The following is a 20,271-nucleotide window of genomic DNA, read 5'->3' as shown; positions in this document are numbered from 1 at the left end:
GGGTCCTGTGCTAGCCTCCCAATCTCTCCTCTCCTTAAAGCCATTGTTCAAAGAGATGAGTGTTTGCTTTACTGTTTACTTTTGGGAAATGAGATGCCTTTGGAAGTTGGCAATGAAAGTGAAACAGAATTCTAGCATCTGTGTTACAGCCTCTCAAAATAGACATGAATGTAGACAAAGAGAGGTATATGAAGGTGTTCACTGTTTCAGATAGAAAAGATTTTAAATGACTGGCATTCCTTCAGTAGCGGAAAGGTTACATGTATGGTGGTGGAGTCACACTCCTCACTGAGTGCTACAAAGCAGTTGAAAAAAGGAAAGATCTTTCTGTGCAAGATCACACTGGACAGACAGGCACCTGTGTATGGAGAGAATACACTAGTGCAATTTTTGGTTAACTTTCCAAGTTGATTTTTAAAGGTCAAAGTGATGCTTCTGGAAGATTAATGTGATGAGACTTTGTGTTAAAGTGAAAGGGAATGAGTGAGAGTAAAGAGAAATTTGGGGAGATGTTTGCATGAGGACAAATGCAGTAGGCCACAGATGGAAACAGAAATCGTAAAGAAAAAGACAGAGAACCCAAAAATGCTAAGAATAGTTTGAATATTCTTCATTGACTATTCTTAATGGGAAATGAAGGATATGGATGAGAAGAGATTGGGTCTGAAAATGGCAAATAAAGAGTTCTTTTTACTAACAACAGGCCTGTATTAACAGGGAACCTTCCTTAAAGAAATGTTTTCATTTCTCCCCCTAGGATGGAAGAAACAGTCCGCAGCTTACTGCAGAGTAAGGGACCTCCCGAGCCGCAGAAGGAAGAGAGTGTGTGCGCCATGGTCCATCAGGTACGGCATGTCCCTTGCTCTCAGCTAAATACTGGTGGGCTTGTGTACTTGGCATTCTGTAGGACTTTCCTTTCTGGTTCAAAGACAAAGAAATAAAGAATGGGTGGCAAGTATGGTCCAAAGCTGAACTTCACATCTGGTCATGGTTCCATCATGGTTGATGAAATAAAGCTAGATGAGAACTGAATTTGTAAAATATGCAGGTACCAGAATAATTGGAAGTGGGAAAAACTATATTCTGCTAGAAATGGAATCCCTCTTTTTAGACCACAAGGCAGTGTGCATATTGCATAACAGCCAAATCTCTTGACCAGGAGAGTTGGGCCTCTCAGAGATGGTGCTGTGCTGCTCTGATTCTGTGTTGATCCCCACATTCCGGGAGTTAATCCTGTCTCCCACACCCAGCTCCTGGAAGGACACTTGCCTCTTCTCAGCCTCACATTCACGTGCTTTGATTCATGCTTTAGCCCATTTATCACTGCTATAGAGCGGCGGTTGTTGGCTCCCTTCAAATTGGCCCTGACTTGTAGCACCCTTGCATACAACAGAGGGAAGCCTTGCTCATCCTTCCAGATTCCCACTGTTGCAATTGCTGGGTCAGTCCATCTTCTGAAGGCTTTATGCCTCACTGACCCTCTGCTTTTCTGATCATGATGCCATTTCCTTCCCTATGACCGGTGATGTAGTCCGTAGATAGTTGCACTGTTAGCCTGCAGGCAGCACCTCACTGGTGGATCATGTTCACCAGAGGCTTTGTCTCTCCCATGCGTTGGGCAGGCTTCCAAAACCCCCTGGATACTCAGTTGGAGTTGGTTCCTTCTAGGACACAATAAGTTTGAAAGTTTAGGAGCTTTTATTGTTATTGTTGCTTTCGTTTCTCACTTGACTCTTCTTGATATTATATGCATTTTACTAATTTGAGTCTGAGTTTTCCCTTGGCCCAGCTGAACCAGTTTGAACTGTTGGGAAACATTGGTCTGTATCTCAGTCCTGAAAACCATTTAGTCATCTCTGATTTGGGAAATCAAGTATTCGTGGATGATTTTATGTAGCTCATTCTTTTTAATTTCTGTGAAAGAAGAGGGAAGTATTTGGATAGTGCTTTAATTGTCATCTATTCAGGAGAGCCTCTGATTTTTGCTGAGTGAGAACCAACTCATAGCTGACCATTGACTTTCTGGTATTGTAAATCTCATAGGAGGAGATTGCCCATCTTTCTCTCACAAAGCCTCTGGTGGATTCGAATCACCACAGAGAGGTGCAGCCTTGGTGTGAGCATCACACCTCCTTTATGGACTATACCACTGAAGATGTGGATTCAGTTCCCAGCCTTTGTGCAGCTACTGATGTGTCAGTGATGGCTTGCATGTTGGTATAATGTCAGAACAGTTTCAGTTGAGGAAAGACCTGGAGATATTTTTCTGAAAGTTAGGCAATGAAATCTATGGATCTCAAGGATTTGTGTCATTGTACATAGAGTCACAATGAACTGGCATCCAACTCAATGATTAAAAGCAAGACACTATGAAGCAGATTGCTAGTTGATGTAAAAAGAAAGTCTATAGTGACACAGCGATGCCCATAAATGCATCTTAGTGCTCCACAGTAAGGCCCACACGCCGAGTGGCTGCATCCTTCACTGTGAACAGGAAGGAGAGCTTGACTCATCCTACTTGTGGAGCTGATGAATACCTCTCACAGTTGTGGCAGGTAAAGTACACCTGAGGATGGAGGACAAGGGAAGAGTTTCCCGGCTAGACGGAAAGCCTAGATAGGGACCCAGTGGTGTCAATTGTAAGTTCATAGAAACCAATGCAATTAAGTAATGACCTGCATGGTATTAAGAGTTTGTCCTTAATATTGAGATATGTGGAAAAGCCAAATGAGACTGGGTCTTGTGTACTGTGCTCATGTTTGGACTTGCACCGTATGGAGACCAAGGAAGTCTAACATGAAGAAATACTCAAAATCACTGGCAATAAGAAAGTAGCAAATCAAAATAAAAATGAGATATCATCTCACCCCAGTAGCAGTGGCAAAGCTTAACAGGCAGTAGGCAATAGATGTTGGAGAGCATGTGGAGAGAGAGGAATGCTCATATACTGTTCATGGTATTACAAAATGGTACAACCACTCTGGAAGGCAGTTTGGCATTTTCTCAAAAAGCTGAACCTAGAAATTACATATGACCCAGCTGTTCCACTGCTAGGAATAAATCCCAAGAAAATTAGAACTGAGACACAAATGGAGATTTGTGCACCACTGTTCTTAGCAGCATTATTCATCATCACAAGTACATGGAAATAGCCCAAATGTCCAAACACAATTGAATGGGTTGAGAAATTGTGGTACATTCATGTGATAGAATACTGCGCAGCACTCAGAGGCAATGATTTAGAAAATCACTACATAACTTGAGAGAAACTAGAGAGCATTATACTGAGTGAACTACCTCAGTCCCATAATGACAAATACTGCATTAGACCATTATTGTAGAAATAGAAACATAACTAGGAACACATATATACAGATCCAATATGAGGAGGCTTGCAACAGAGGGGTGAGGATCAGTGGGGGCAAATCATAGGGTCACACAATTTGGTGGGTAGAGGGAGGAGTGAGTAAAAGAAATGGGACAGATCTAGAAAACAAGGTAATGATGAGTATAGTTCAATGATGATTAATTTTATAAAATATAATGAATGGGAATGATTGTATGAAACACAATGTGAATATAGGATAATGTGAAAAATAATGTGTATGAACATTATAAGGAAACCAATATGAAAGGAAAAATTAAAAAGAAGTCTAAATGGATTAAGGAGTTGTTGAAGTACCAGTTCTACTTCTGCTACTAGAATTTATTGCATGGCCTTTTTTAATAGACTGAATAAAAAATAAAGACATGATCCAAATTGGCATCATACATGAGATGGCTCCAGTGGGGTAGGAATGGGAAATATTTCAGAAGCAGAACAGGCAGTCCATGGAGATAAATTTAGGACTTCCCATGACCATCACTTAACAGCACAAATAGTGACCCAGCTTTGATTACACTGAATGTAAAGCCAAAAAATAAAGAGGGAAAGGAAGTAAGTAGAAATTTGAGGTGATCCTTGAAAAACTCTAGTAGGGGCAAGAAACTGCACTGCAATCCCGAAGGCATGAATTTTTAAATCCATGGGCTGTTCTGCAGTTGGATGGACAATCTCCTCCCTTGTAATTAATTGCCTCTGAATACCCGCTGGAGGGTCAGCTATGGGTGGCTCCGACTCTGTGTTACACAACAACAACAAAACATAAATTAATTTGTAGAAGTGGCTGATACTGATTGTTGTCCCTAATATGCATGGCATTGTGAGTTCTGCATTTCAACGTTCTGTCATGCACCTTACATAGAAGAAGAATTGAAATGTGCCTGATTTAAAAAAAAAACAACCACACACACCAACAAAAAACAAAAAAAAACCCAAACCAAACCAAATATATATGAAATTTATAAATGAGAACATGGGTGGCTTTAAGAAGGCTGCATCCATAGAGCTGATTCTTGAAACGTAAAAGGACCTTCTGTATGAACATGAAGATGACTGTTCTCCATTCTAATTAGAACAATACGATGAGTTGACTTAAATGGTCTTATTATTGTTGTTGTTAGGTGCTTTTGAGTCACAGGCAACTCTTAGCAACCCTATAAAGGAGAGCCCTCAACATTTGGGTGCCTTTCATCCTCTCCAGGTTCATAGGGTTTCCAGAGGCAAGCTATTACGGAAGTGGATGCCACTCCTCCTTCCAATAAATGGTCTTAGAGGAGATTAAAGTTAGTTTCATAAAGATATTAGGATAGTCTCTAACATCCAGTTTTGTGGAAGGGGGGGGTAGTGGTAATGGTAATAGTGATAGTGGTGGTGATGATGGTGTTGATGGTGGTGGTGACAGGAGTGATGGTGGTAGTAGTAGTGGTGTAGTGATGGTGGCGGTGGGTTGGTGGTGGTGGGGATGATGGTGATAGTGATGGTGGTAGTAGTAGTAGTGATGTAATAGTGGGGATGCTGATAGTGGTGGTTGAGGGTTTGGGGTGGGATGGTGGTGTTTTTGGTGGTGATGATGTTGGTGGTGGTAATGATGGTGGTGTCAAGAGGGGTATTTATCTAGTAACGCTCATTGGGTTGTTCTTGTTGAGCCAAAGTTATTTCCCAGAGTAAAAGTTGTAGATCTTAGGTCCTTCCAGCTTACTTCTTCTTGTTGTTGGGCATAATTTTTATTGTGGTTGAGGAAAACGTTGTTCTCAGTGATGCAGCACTTGTCTGTCAGTTTGCTCTACTGAGATAATTTTGAGGTTTCTGTGAGATTAATTGCCACTGGCATGTCAAATTATTTGGGTTTCCCATAGTGGACAGGTTTTGGTGGAACTCTCTGACTAAGACAGACTAGGAAGCAGGATGGACCATCTATTTCCTAAATAACAGGCCATTGAAAACCCTGTGAATGCTAAAGAAAGAGGATAGTTATAGTAGTGTAGTGGTAATGCCCAGATTGGAAGTCAGTTGAAATGAGTAAAATCAGCTTATTAGCTCCCAGTGTTCTATCTGCCTGGGTAGAAAATTGCTGTTGCAAATAGAAGTGAGACTTGATTCTACATTAAAGATTCTTTTCTCCTCAAAGAGTCATATGCATTTGAAATATGAGTAATTTGTCCTCCTCCCAGGTAATACGAGGCTTCATTTAGGACTAAATAATTCATCATCCCTCTTAAGCTTGTCTTGATGTCCTCACTGTGGCTCCATTTCATCCAGATTTGTGTCTTTTGATTATTTGAGTCTAATCTTTCCAAAAGCTCTTGGCCAAATCTGCAGGGTAGACATGTGGTGTTTTCATCAGAAATCATTTTGTGAAACTGGAAGCTTCTTGGAAAAAATAGACACTTAAAAAAAATGTTTTAAGACTATTTCCCCTCCATAATCCAGTCTATTAGTTTTGGAAAATTAGCTCTTCTGTCTCAGGAGAAGACAGTTATTAACTTGAATTAGTGCTTCACAGAGTAGATTTTTTTTTTCATTCATTGTCTAATTGGCCTTAGGCTCCTTTTCTGTAAAATGGGAGAGAGACATGGGCCACATGAGGTCATTTGTATGATTAGCAAATAAGTATAAGCTTTAGACTGTACTAGGAATAGCTTTGTTTGGGGATTTTGGAAATGAGAACAGAGAGAAGAAAGAGATGTATTTATGGGTGTCCTTTCATGCCCAGATGATAGTGTTCTGAAGATGGCTACAGAGCTGTGATAGCACAGTACTCAAGTATTCACGTTAAGCAAAAGGTCAGTGGTTTTAACCTTCCCACTGCTGTACAGAATTTAACTGTGGCAGTTTACTTCCATATGATTGCTGCCTTGAGAACCTTCTGCAGCTGTTCTGTTCTGTCCTGTTTAGTCACTAGGGAGCTCTGGTGCCCTAGTCCTAAGGAGTTCTGTTGCCAACCCAAAAGCAGGCGGTTCTGATTCACCAGCTGCTTCATGGGAGAAAGATGGGAAATCTCTCCTTCATTTACAGCCTTGTGCAGAAAACACAGAGGGTGAGCTCTGTGAAGATTCCAACTAGATGGCATATAAGAACAACATATAGTCACTACGAGACAGAATCAACTCAAATAGGTTATTTTTGGATTTGTGGTACTAGAACTATTGTAGGTAATGTTAGATGAATCTTGGCAGAAAGCAGAGAGTACCAGAGGAATGTCTATCTGTGTTTCATTGATTATGAAAAGGCGTTAGACTGCGTGGATCACAACAAACTGGCTGACTCTGATAACGGGAATCCCAGAACACTTGATCATGCTGTACTTGGGCCAGGAACCAATCAGAACAGAATAAGGAAACACTGCATGGTCAAATATTGGGAAAGGATGTGTCCTATCTCTGTACCTTTTCAACCTATATGCAGAACAGATGATCTGGGAGGCTGAGCTGTATGAAGAGAAGTGTGGCATCAGGATTGGTGGAAGATTCAGTAACAATCTGTGTTATGCAGATGACACAACACTGCTTGCTGAAACTGAAGAGGACTTGAAGCGCTTGCTTCAGAAGGTCAAGGACTACAGCCTTCAATATGGATTGAGGCTCAATATCAAGAAGACAAAAGATTCTCACCACTGGGCCACTTGGCAGCATCAGGATGAATGGTGAAGAGATTGAGATTGTTCATGGCTTTAGTTTGCTTGGCTCCACAGACAACACTCTTGGCACCAGCAGCCAAGAAATGAAAAGACATAACACGATGGAAAAGTCTGCTGTTTAGGGACCTCTCTAGAGTACTGAAGAGCAATGGTATCACACTGGATACTAAGATGCACCTGATACAGGCCATGGTCTTTTCAATTACTTGCTATGCATCAGAGAGCTGGACAATGATTAGGGATGATAAAAACAAATTGATGCCTTTGAGCTGTGGTGCTGGATAAGAGTATTGAACATACCATGGACTGCTAAGAAAATGAACAGGTTCATCCTAGGGAGGGTTAAACCAAGGGTGCTCCTTGGAGGCAAGAATTCTGAAGCTTTGTCTGACATACTTTGGACATGTTGTAAGGAAGGTCCTTGGAGAGGGACATCATGCTTGGGAGGGTGGAGCGACAGTGCAGGAGAAAAAACCCTCTATGAGGTGGATTGATTCAGTGACTGGAGTAATGGGGGTGGGTGTGTTAGAGGCAGTAAGACTGGCACAGTACAGAACAGGGTTTAGGGCTATTTTACAGAGGGTCACTATGAGTCGCAGGCTACTTGACGGCACATAACAACAACAGTATAGGTGCAGCCGGAGTGGTCCTTGGAAGCAAAGGTTTATCTCACATGCTTTGGACATGTTGCTGTGTGAGTAGGAATCCATCCATAGCTGACACTCTAGTGGGTTTTCAGAGGCAGTTAATTACATGAGAGGAGAATGCCCATCATCCTCTGGAGCAACTGATAGCTGATGGATTCGAACTGCATACCTTTGAGATTGCAGCACAGCTTCTTACTACTAGACCACCAGAGCTCCTTAGTTACTATAGGAGTTCTGGTACCCTAGTGGTAAGAGAGGAGAGGAGAGGCTATTCCTTAGAAAGGGATATCATGCTTGGAAAGGAGGAGGGTCAATAAAAGAGAGGAAGATTCTCAACCCGATGGATTGACATAGTGATTGCAGCAGTGGGTTCGTGTGTGTTAGAGATTGTGAGGATGACACAGGATAGGAGAGGGTTCAAATCTGTTCTTCATAAGGTTGCTATGAGTTGTACTGGACTCGACAGTGCCTAACAACAACAGCAAAATAGGGTCTACACAGTGTGCATGATAATAATAATAGTTGAGCATATTAAAAATACTTTCCTAAAACCAATTCCAGATTTGAGTGAGAGCTAGGAAATTGTATTACTGTATAGTGTGGAATGTCAACACACCTGATTCCAATTTTTCCATCCTAGAAAAGGAGCCTGAGGCCTGTGTAAAGCTTAGACACACAGGAAAGCTGGCCTTGTTTACATTCCTACCACAAAACTGTGTTCTCGGGTCTTTGTCACCGAACTAATATGATAATTGCAGAGTACTTTCTTTCTGTGTGCCAGGCCCAGGCTAATTGCTCTGCATAAATTAAAGGGTGGTCATATTTTGTTCAAGGAGTATGTTTCTACTGACCTCATAATTTGTCACTTGTATGATTTATAATTACATAATTCGACATGGATTCTCTCAAAGGAAGGCAAGTATTCCTCTTCAGCAGTCAAAGTATAATCATTGAGTTTTGTAATCCAAGAAATTTGCATTTTATCAAGTTTTGAGCATGAAGTAACAAAAATACCACTTTTAAATTATAGTGGTTTCAAATGTGCCTGCTGCAGAATCCTGTAAATGTGAGTAGATTCTAGCTGAGTCCTTCTGACAGCCCTGTGCAGGACACACTGATGCTGTCTCCACCTAAACACATATGGGCAGAGGGGTAACCCTTGCTCAAGAAGGCATACTTAGAGAGTCCCTTAGACGGGATTTGAACCCTGGTCTTTAAGTCTGGAGACATTACAAGATTGGCCCCACACTACCCAGCCCATTATTTTTATTTACATTAGAGCTGAACTTCCCTTTCCCACTTTCTACCTAGAATTTTCACCATTTGTTTATCCATCTGTTCTCTCACTCATACATTCATTCCTATGCTAATTATCTGTGCATTTGCTTATGTAAGCGTGCTAGTTTCCTATTGTTCTTCACTGTGGACTGGCTTCTGTGTTGCAAATGCTGACCTCCATGCCTATAATATTAGTCCCATTTGGAAGTGGGCTGTCTTTGCTACAGTAATGAGACTGCCTTAGTTTAGGCGGACTGTGTTTTAAGTCAGTCTTTTTGAGATCTAAGAGAAATAAAACAAACCAACCAATAAAACAGAGATGGAGAAAGAGAGATGGCAAGCCTTGGGAAGGTCTCCCAAGGGGAATAAAAGCCAAAAGAGGCAAAGGTCTTGCTCCAGTGTCAACAGAGAAAGAAGCAGCCTTCCTCTGGATCCAGCCCCTTGAATTCAGACATCTCGTGTCAGAAAGTGTCAGAAATCAGTTTGTTGAAAGCTACATTTGTGACATTTTTGTGATAGCTGCGCTGAATAACCAAGACAATCCCATCACAAATCACCATTAATGCTACTTAAAGCCCCACAGGACGCACTGTGGTGCCTTCTGGTGGTCAGATCTCTAACAAGGCCTGGCTGGTGGTCTCATCCCTTCAGGAGGCTTCGGCCTTGAGCTGATTTCCTTGCCTTTTCCAGCTGACGGCGGCTTCTGCATTCTTTGGCCCGTGACTCCCTCCCATCTTCAGCGTGCATCATGGCCCTTTCTGGTTCCGTTGACTCCTCTGCCTTTTTCTTGTGAGGACACTGGTGATTTGGGTGAGACCACCCACATAATGCTTTGTCTCAGAAGCTTTAATTTGATCACATCTATTAAGACCCTTTTACTGTGTAAGTTAGTATGTTTGCAGGTTCTGGGGACTAGAGCATGGACATCTTGGAGGGCCATTATTTTGTGTATCACATTAATCACCTGGCAGAATGGAAGCCCAGCAGACCCAAGGCAATGTGCTGTGGAGGCAGAACTAGCTGACACGGGCCTTTTCCGTGGCTGTTGTTGTGTGCCATCAAGTCAGAACTGACCCATAGCTGACCCTCCAGCGGGATTTCAGAGGCAATTAATTGCAAGGGAAGAGATTGCCCATCCTTCTCCCATGGAGCAGCTAGTGGATTTACACTACTTGCCTTCAAAACTGCAGCACAGATTCTTACCAGCAGGTCACCAGAGCTCACTCTGGTAGTTTAGGATACCAGATGTGGTAAAAGAGGTTAGAATAGGCAAATAATCCAAGTTACCAGCACTGTGACAGCAGGCAAGTGGTTAGTGCAGCTTAGGGGAATGTTAAGGAGCACGTTGCTCTTTTAGAGCCCTACTTTCTGCCAAGGCTTAATGACTAATAATTCACTTCCTTTTTCTCTTTGTTTCCACATCTTTTGAAATGAGTCATGAGCTTCCTCACTTTTCCCAGATTCTTTCCCCCTCCTGCCCACCCCAGTCCTCGTATATTTGAACCATGCCAGGAACACATGTTGGGTGCTTTGCATTTACAAAGTGCTTACCTAAAATGGATCTCATTTGTTTACACCCAGTCTCTAAAATAGGTACAATCCTTGCCTATTTTTACAGATGAAGCTCAGAAAGGCTTGTTTGAGCTTTGACAAATGCTAAGTGAGAGAAATGGAAGTAAATCATAGATTTGCTAAATGAGGTCCATAGAATAAAATAGAGCACTTATCTGGGAGGTTTTTAAATGGCAGGATAGTGGGTATATATAGCTAAAACCCTAAGACACAGTGCCACTGCCTCAGCATTTTAAAAGGATGCATAAATAACTGACAGGAAGTGAAAATATGTTAACAGGCCATATGATGTTAATGCTTGTCATTTTTTTCTGTGAAAAAGACAATCCCTTGAGTAATAGAAATGTTACCGTAATATATAGGCTAAGTGACATATTTATGCGACTAGGGCAGATGGATTTCATTAGGAAAAATTGAAAGACCCAAGGGAAAATAAAAACAGGGAAATTAATTGCCGTCTTGGTTGTTATGTGCTGTCAAGTCGACTATGCCCCATAGTGACCCTGTGTACAATAGCTCTGAACCCTGCTCTAACCTGAGCCAGTCTCACTGTCTCTACACACCTTCATTCATTTCCCTAGTTATTGTGTCAATCTCTCTCATCCAGTCATCCTCTCCTGTGCTTCCTCTCTTCCTCAACCCTTCCAAGCATCATATCCTTCTCCAAAGACTGATCCCTTCTGACAACATGCCCAAAGTATGTGAGACAGAGCCTCAAAATCCGTGCCTCCAAGGAACAGCTTGATTTCACCCTCTCCAAGACAGACCACCCTCTCCAGGACAGACCCCTTCCAGGACAGACCATGTCAGGCACACAAGTTGGGTGTTCTTTCTCTTGGCGCTTCTTGGTATGTTTAGTATTCTTCTTCTCCAATGCCACAACCCAAAAGTGTCAATTCTTCTTCTGTCCTCCTTGGTCATTGTTCAACTCACTGAGGTATAGCAACTGTGAAGGCCATGGCCTGCATCGGACACAGGAGCTCAAATAGTTTTCAAAATGTTTCTCAACTTCCTTTCTGCTTTCTTTCTTTCTCCATGTCATTGTTTCCCTAAGGTATTTTATAATTTACTATTTGCCACGTTACGTGTTTTTGTCACTCAACCACCGTTTTATTAGGGAAGTATGTTAGGAAAGGCATACTGGGGGGAGAAACACTATTAGCCATGACAAGGGGCAATTAAGTGTAAAAGAAATGGAGCAACTGGTTGGAAAGGACATCTATCAAAACATTTAATCCCTGTAGCCTTAATGAGACATGAATAGTCATAACACGGGTGGCAGATCAGCCTGTCTCCAGTCCTCTTGTGCTCTTACCTGTATTTGTTGCTTTCTTGTTCTTGCTCTCTTTTAATGTATGGGACATGAATAGAGTCCATATTAATGAATTTGTTTATGAATAAAATGTGTGATTGTGAGGAAACACTAACAGGGCCATGTTGGGGGGGGGAACATTGAGTTTGGGGGGGAACACATGATATGTGTATTATGGACACAACTCATGTCCTGACAAGCTAACCAGACTCAGAACCCAAAAGGCCACAGGGGTTCTCTGAGCATCTACTTCCTCGTTCTTGGAGAATGAAAGCTGTTGGATTAAGAATCACAACTGCTAAAGCCCATGGTAGCCAAGCAATAGAAAGGGTTAACTGGGCCAGGGAAGAGGAGAATCAAAGCCTAGGTTTACTTTTGTTTTCCCACGTTAGATGAAATGAGCAGAGGCAGGAAGTTAAGTGTTAACTGCTTTATTTTTTATCTTTATTAAAAGATAAAGCTTTGCCTTTGAACAGCCAGCCACAGCAACTAACCTGGGGCTCCGTGCTAGGCAGACAGCAGCATTGTGGGCACTGCCCAGCCTCGCCCTGCTCTAAAAGGTGCACCACAGCTTAACAGCATAGGACCGCAAGTACTCAGGGGTGTACACCAGCCTGAACAGATGGCCACACGCTTCAGAAAAAGATGAAAGGAAATGTTGTAAGATTGAACTGGTGACAAAATATTGTATACCAAAGAAAGAATTTTTCTTTTACTTTTTCAAAGAGAGGAGCAAACTGGGTGGTAAGGGGGAGGGCTGGGCAGGGAGAAAAGTGCAACAATGAAGGAATGGAAATCCAAAATCTCTGTAAATGTTCATTAAAATTATTAAAATAAAATTTTTTAAAAATCAATAATGCCTAAGGTTTCATCTTACCCTTAGAACTCTTGAGTTCCTGATACTCCTCTGTTTCATCCTGGGGGGCTTGCCCTTCATTAAGTGTCACTGAGCCCATAATGCTCTGACCACTACCCCCAACATGAATTATCACCAATTATATGATCACTCTAGCACTCTGGTGACTTAGTGATAAGGACTTGCTCTGCCAACTCTAAGACACCATCACCATCACCATTGAGAGCTCCCTCAGACCTTATAGTGGGCTGAGAAGATTGACATGAAAATGGACATTTGGTCAAGAGACTTAATGACAAGTCAGTCACAGCAGGACAGGCCCTGTGCAGATCACTGTTATAACAAGTTTGAGAAGGGTTTCTGTATAGAGAGAATCAATCTAGTATGGTTTGGAGGGAAGCAGTAGAAAATTAATAAATGAGAACTTATTAGGATGGATGAATGATAGGAAGGATGGTGTGAAATGAATGGACAGTCAGACATTGTGTGTGTTGTAATTAATGAATTATGAAACAAAATATACATGAATTGAATGATTGCAAAAAATAAGGCTTGTGAACTTTCACTCATTTTACAATAAGAAAGAGAGACTTGCAAAGTGGTGGTCTTGGGACAGAAATGCAGAGACAAAGCTCAGCCAGAGCTCTAAACGGTACCTCCTCCTTTGAAATACATGAATTGGGGCTGTCTGAGCTGCTCTCTTATTTCCAAGGATGATCAGTGATCATTTATTGATCCCTTGCTGTTGTTAGGTGTCATCAAGTCCAGTACAACTCATAGTGACCCTATAAAGAGCCAGCCAGAAGCCCGCCCTATCCTGTGCCCTCCTTGTCATCTCTGACACACTAGAGCCCCCTAATGAAGTCACCTTAATCAAACTCAAAGTAATAGATTCTTTTATTTAAGTTCTTTCCATGGAAAAAAAATATAATTTGAATTTTTTTCCCTTAAATGCCTTCTTCAAAGTGTTCTTAGATATATCTAAGTAGGAAATTACTGGTGAAAGGAAATATTTCTAGATATTTTGAAGTTTGTCAATCATCAGTATTTAGTTTCTTTTCTATACACTGAAATATATAATTAGTTCCTTTTTCTGTACACTGAAAATAGCAGACACAGATTTGGGACTTTGTTCATGGAAACCCAAAATCAAGCTGCCAGGGAAATTACTGGATCTCCTTAAACTATGATCCTGACCCTTTCTAACAAAGTCTTAAAGTAGTCATGTTACTCTTGTATTTAATGTATGAATGTTCCAGAATCACAAGTATCATGTTCTCCCGTGAGTATATGTATTGTGCACGGCAAGGCTGGAGTGTTCATAGTTGCCTGGGGATGTGATTCCATGCATCCTGGTCCTGCTGTGTGTCAGAGCTGCCTGGGAGTCTGGGGAGGCTCCAGCTCTCTGAGCTCTTCCATCGGTCTGCAGAGTTGAAATGCCCAAGGCTGGAGCTCTGCTGTTGTTTCCAAGTAAGCTGGTCATTTGGATTCCTTTGGTCTGTGGATCCACATTGTGATCTGGTGAGCCTCTTAACCTACTCACCTCCCTATTCTGTAATTTTACAAAGAAGAAATGAGATTGACGTTCAGTGTCCAAAGCCCAGGCCAGTATGGGTGATATTTGTCTACAAGGATTCTTACCCCTATAATCCTTTTCTCTAGAAGTAGTCTTTAATCAGAATTGGAAGTTCATTACCAGAAAGAGCTGGACTCTTTAAGGAGCTCCACTGCAACTCAAGTTAGTTACTCAGAAATAGCATTTCCTTCTCTTTCATTGAAGCCACGTGTGGCCAGCCAGTGTAGACACACAGTTCAGCCACCATGAGTTTGCAGATCAGCAGTGAGTTTATTTCATGAGTGCACACCAGTTTTAACTAATTTTCTAAAATTTTTACTGAGTATCTGTTGATTGAGTGACTCTTTGCCCAGGTATTTATAAAATTATAACACACAAAGGGGATATGAAATTTTACTGTCGAGTGCTTTTATTCATACCCGTGGTCTGTAATCTCAGAAAGCCATGAGCAGTTTTGTTTCTGCCTTGAGAAATTTGGCCTTTTATTTGAATTGCTGTGAACTTTGAATAGCTGCTAAAGTAGGTGATGGTTCTAAAGGGAGTACTTTTATTGTGTTGTGTGTTCAGTTTTAAAGGGTTGAAACTGTTCCTTGAGGAAACAATATTCTTCTTTACTTGTTTTCTATTTTGTTTTAAGCTATGTCTTCTAGACATATAACAAGTTCTAAGGTAGTGAAACTCAAAGCCAAAGAGTATTCTTAGGGTCATGACATCCAAATATATTGCCCTTTATAAAAGAAGAGCATTTATTTTCTCTCTGAAATTACTCTGCAAGATATTTATATTTTAAAACCTAAAGAACTATTCCCCCCAAATCTAGATTTTTCTACACAGTCTCATTTGGGAGCACTCACCAATTAGCATGCAGGCCACAACAAATGACCATGGATTTGATGACTTAGAACAACAGGAAGTTACTGTCTTGCATTCCTGAAAATTGTAAGTCTGAAATCCAAGGGTCTCAGGGCTCTTAGCCTTCTGCTTGTGGATGCATCTTCCCAGTCTCTGTCACCATTGTCCCTGGCTTCCTTCGCTGTGTCTCTTTGATCCAAATCTCCCTTGCTTTTCTCTTACAGACATACCATTCATGGCACTTAGGGCCCACCCTTAACCCAGGATAATTTCAAGTCTGTATCATTCACAGAATTATATCTGCAAAGATGTTTTTCAATAAGGTCACTCTCAACACTTGGTCCCAAAAAACTTGATGATGCTTGTGAGAAACATATATTTGGACTAGAAAACAGTCCTCAGAACAAAGCAGGGAAACTCTGCATGGTTCAATAGCAGGAGAGAGTGTGTCAGTGATGTGTCCCGTCTCCATACCTTTTCAATCTATATGCAGAACAGATAATTTTGAAGGCTGGGCTTTATGAGGAGGAATGTGGCATCAGGATTGGAGGAATGTGGCATCAGAATTGGAGAAAGACTCATCAATGATCTATGTTATGCAGATGACACATTCTTGTTTCCTGAAACTGAGGAGGACCTGAAGTGTTTGCTACAAAAGGTTAAGTACTGTAGTCTTCAATATGGATTGAATCTCAACATCAAGAAGATAGAAATTCTTACCACTGGGCCAACTGGCAGCACTATGATCAATGGAGAAGAGACTGAGGTTGTTAACAGTTACAGCTTGCTCAGTCCTGCAACATTTTTGGCACCAACAGTCAAGAAATAAAAAAATGAATTGCATTGGGAAAATCTGCATCAGGAACCTTTCCAGAGTGCTGAGAAGCAATGATGTCAGTCTAGAGACTAATGTGTGCCTGATTCAGTCCATGGTATTCACAATTACTTATAATGCATCAGAGAACTAGATAATGACTGAGGAGGATAGAATAAGAATTGATGCCCTTCAGTTGTGATGCTGGAGAAGAGTCTTGAACATATCACTGACTGCCAAGAAAACAAATAGGTCTGTCTTGGAGAGGGTGAAACCAAGTTTCTCCTTGGAGGGTAGGATTTTGCAGTTCCTTCTCACATACTTTGGGCATGTGTCCAGGAGGGACAAATCCTTGGAGAAGGACATAATATTTGGAAGGATGGAGGGACAGGACAAGAAAGAAAGACCTTGGATGAGATGAGTTAATACAATAACTATGACAATGGGGGTAGGTGTATCAGAGTCAGTGAGACTGACTAAGGACAGGGCAGATATTAGAGCTATTGTGCATAGGGTCAATAGAAGTTGCAGACAACTTGACGGCACATAAGAACAATAACAAGGTCACTCTTGCAGGGCTTAAGACATGCACATCTTCGTTCTTGTTTTTCATGGATATTTGAGTAATTATTTACAAAGCACAGTATTTGTCCCATCACTCACTCATGCACATTTGGCTCCATAACATCAATTACAGTATACCTAATGTGTGCTTATCCCTTTATTCCATATTGTCTTTACCTTCTTCCATCTTAATAAGTAGTAATCTTCTACAGATTAGTGTTCTGCTTCCCATTCCCATTCCCAGGTAATTATACTAGAATGCTCTCTCTGTATGGAAACCTTTCTCTAGGTTTTAATAACAATGACCTTATGCAGGATTTTTCATGTTGTGACTGACTTATTTCACTCAGTCTAATGTCCTCTACACTCTACCATGTTGTGTAGTGTTTCCTGAATTCTTCATTGCTTTTCAGTGTTGCATAGTACTCCATTATGTAGATGTACAGTAGTTTCTCTAGCCATTCATTTATTAATGGGCACTTGAATTCTTTCCAACTCTTTTCTATTGTGAATTATGCTATGACTCTTTTAGGAAGAGATATACTCAGTGCCTACAAGGGTAATCACTTTTGTAATTCTCAGTTTTCAGTAATAACACTCCATATTTGCATAGTTGCCTACATTCTTCTTGAGAATTCTAAATCCCTTGACTTAATTGGTCCTGACTCTACTTCTTGTTCTCAATTTCTCCCTAAATCCTGTGCTCATACATGAATACTTTCCCTGTTAGTTGTTTTGACTGCAAAATGAACACTTTCCATGGAAAAGTCAAACATAGCTTCTCTGTTATGACAGGATGTGTCCAATAATGAAAAGGTGTCCTGGGGTAGCATGTTCCCTGACTGGACATGAGATGGTGATTGTCCATCTGTGCACTGCTCCTCCAACCCCCTCCAGGGTCAGCTTTATTAAGGAATGTCCAGGAGGTGTCTCCAGGTCAGGAGGTTTTGTGGATGGACTCTGCCAGATGCTGCCCTTTAGAAAGTGTGTGGTCAGGGGAAAAGATTTTTATCATCTCTTGTTGTTAACCAGGCTTATCTGTTTTGGTTTTTGTTGTGTGTGTGAGCACGTACCTCTGTGGGGTATTTTTGGTGTTAGATTGTTGTGTTTTTTGTTGTCTTTTTTTTTCTTTTAGAAAGCAAATGAATTTGAGCAGAATAAAATCTCGATGATGTTAATCCTTAAATTTGACCTTACTTTCTTAACTCACCAGAGATACAAACGTATAGTTTTTCATACTTGGTGTATTCATGCTTTGTGAACTGGAGATAAGTATGGGAGAAATGTACAATGTTGGAATTAGAAAATAGGAAGGATTGGAAATGTACCTACTGCAAAACAAAACAAGTCAAAACAGAAAACACTCTCATTACTAAGATCTCTGCTATACAATAACCTTTCAGCTGCATTATTTTTATTGATTCTGTCTGCACAGTGTGCCCAGCATGGCAATGAAGAGGAAATGCCAGTGTGGTGTGTGAGGGAGACAGTCTGGGCTATGTCTGTATTTAAGCCATGGCAGGATTAATGGGGATGATGAGAAAGAACAGCAGGCTAGGAAACATGTTTGAACCCTGTACTTGTGGAGGCTTGAGAAACGTGGTCATCTCCTCTCCTCCTAAAAATATCTACCTCAGAGGTCTCCTGTGCAGCACAGCCTGGGGCTCTGGTCACTGCTCTCAAGCTGCCTGGCTCCAAGCCCAGCCCAGTTCCTCAGAACCTCTTCTTCTTGAATTAGGGCTTCAGTGTTTTCTGCCAGATGATTCTTCTATGAAGTAAGGAGTAGGAGCTGGTCAGTGTCAAGACCTCAAAGATCTTTTCTAACAGCTCACATGTGGGAGGAGGAGAATGCATATGAGGCTCATAGGGAAGTTTGACCTCCTGGGTCTAGCGAGAGAATCAAAAGTCAATGGAAGTTTAGTGACTGTTTCTTCTCCTGTTTATGCTTTTGCTATTGTTGCCTAAGGGAAGAGTAACCTCATCTCAGGTTGGATAAACCTGATCTAGCTGGGCAGGAGTCCAAGGCAAATGGGATGCCTCATACACAGAGTTTGTAAACCAGCAGGGCCTGCAAAGGTGAAGTTCGTAGAGATGTGTTCCCCCCACTTCAGTGTTACTTGTTCTCATATGCTTAATATTTGATCTCTTACCTGAATGAGATTGAGCTCTCTTGGCCTAGTGATAAGCAGCTGTGCTGCAATCCCAAAGGCATGCGGTTCCATTCACCAGCTGCTCCATGGAGCAGTCCCTTCCCATGAGATTTACATCCTTTGAAAATCTGGTGTGGGGTCAGCTGTGAGTTGGTTCCAACTCAAAGACACACATCCACCACCACCACAACCTGAATAAGATCTAGTTCATATGAATACAGGAAGAATCAATCTGAGGAAATGAAAGTAGAATTTGTAGACCATTTAAAAAAATGTATAGAACTAGAGTTCTCAGCAGAGTTCTGAGAATAATACTTTCACTTTCTAGAGACCACAAATTAAAAGGGTCATGGTTAGGAACGTTGCTTATGTCAGGGATTATGGGAAGAAAAGAAAAAAAAAAATGCCAGAGTAATACAGACCTGGAAGTGAAGCTCATTTTTCTTATTCAATTTTTCATCTTGGGAACGCGATTAATGAACTTAACTCTGAATTTCTTCAATTAATAATTCATACACTGAGGCTAAACCAAAAATTTATAATTTTTATAATGGGACCTCTGGTGGCCTAGTGGTAAGAAATTGCACTGCAATTCCAAGGACACAGGGCTCAAATCCACTAGCTGTTCCATGGGAGAAGGATGGACAATCTCCCCATGTGATTAACTGCTTCTGAAAACCCACTGGAGGGTCACCTTTCGGTCGGTTCTGACTTGATTGTACACAATGGTAACAACACATTGATGCTTTCAATGATGTTTTGTAAATAATGGAAGAAAATAACAATGACTAGTATTGAAGAAATGTAACATCATCATCATCATCATTATTTTAAAATATTATTTAAGCTATCTCTATCAATTTGCTCTTTCCTTCACAGAGCCACACTTTGTCGCCTAATCCTCTTCCAGTCTAACTCCCTTACTGGCTACTACCTCAAGAGCTCTATGGAAACCTAAATATTCAGAAATGGAGAAAATGAAAAGACTACTAGGAGAAATGCACACAGTTTGTTGTTGTTGTTGTGTACCACTGAGTTGGAACCAACTCATAACTGACCCTCCAGCAGGTTTTCTGAGGCAGTGAATCACACAGGAGTTGACTGCCCATCTTTCTGCAGCAGAACAGCTGGTAGATTTAACTGTGTGCCTTTGTGTCGGCAATGCACCTCTTTACTCTAGATTACTAGAGTTTATTAAGAATTGGAGAATATGAAGAAACTGTGAGAAAGGTATATATTTTGTTGTTGCTATTGTGTACTATTGAGTTGGACTCAATTCATAGCTGCCCCACCAGCAGGTTTTAAGAGGCATTAAACTACATGGGAGTTGACTACCTATTTTTCTCTGGTGAAACAACTTACGGATTTGAACCATGTACGTTTGGGATGACTACACAGCTATTTATCACTAGGCCACCAAATCTCATTCACAGAGAAAATAATGACACTATGAGAAATGTGCATATTTTAGGAAATCTAGGGCTTGGTGACAGAAATGAAGCTGGAGATAGAATGATTGAATTTTGCACAATCAATGACTTATTCATTGCAAATACATTTTTTAAGAGACGTAAACGTAGATTATACACATGGATTTCACCTGATGGTATGCATAGGAATCAGATCGATTA

General features: G+C 41.1%; 1 protein-coding gene across 1 annotated transcript in view; it reads left to right on the top strand.

The window, feature by feature from the left end:
* Nucleotides 1–20,271, top strand: part of NCKAP5 (NCK-associated protein 5) — a 914,632-nt gene that overhangs the window by 466,432 nt on the left and 427,929 nt on the right. The window contains 1 exon segment of the mRNA XM_006894461.1: nt 758–845. Within this exon segment, the coding sequence (XP_006894523.1) occupies nt 758–845 (88 nt within the window).

The sequence above is a fragment of the Elephantulus edwardii genome, unplaced genomic scaffold (assembly GCF_000299155.1).
Source record: "Elephantulus edwardii isolate Elephantulus edwardi_28Jun2011 unplaced genomic scaffold, EleEdw1.0 scaffold00143, whole genome shotgun sequence".
Lineage (NCBI taxonomy): Eukaryota > Metazoa > Chordata > Mammalia > Macroscelidea > Macroscelididae > Elephantulus > Elephantulus edwardii.
The sequence above is the reverse complement of the archived record's forward strand: the minus strand, read 5'-3'. Positions and strand labels throughout refer to the sequence as shown.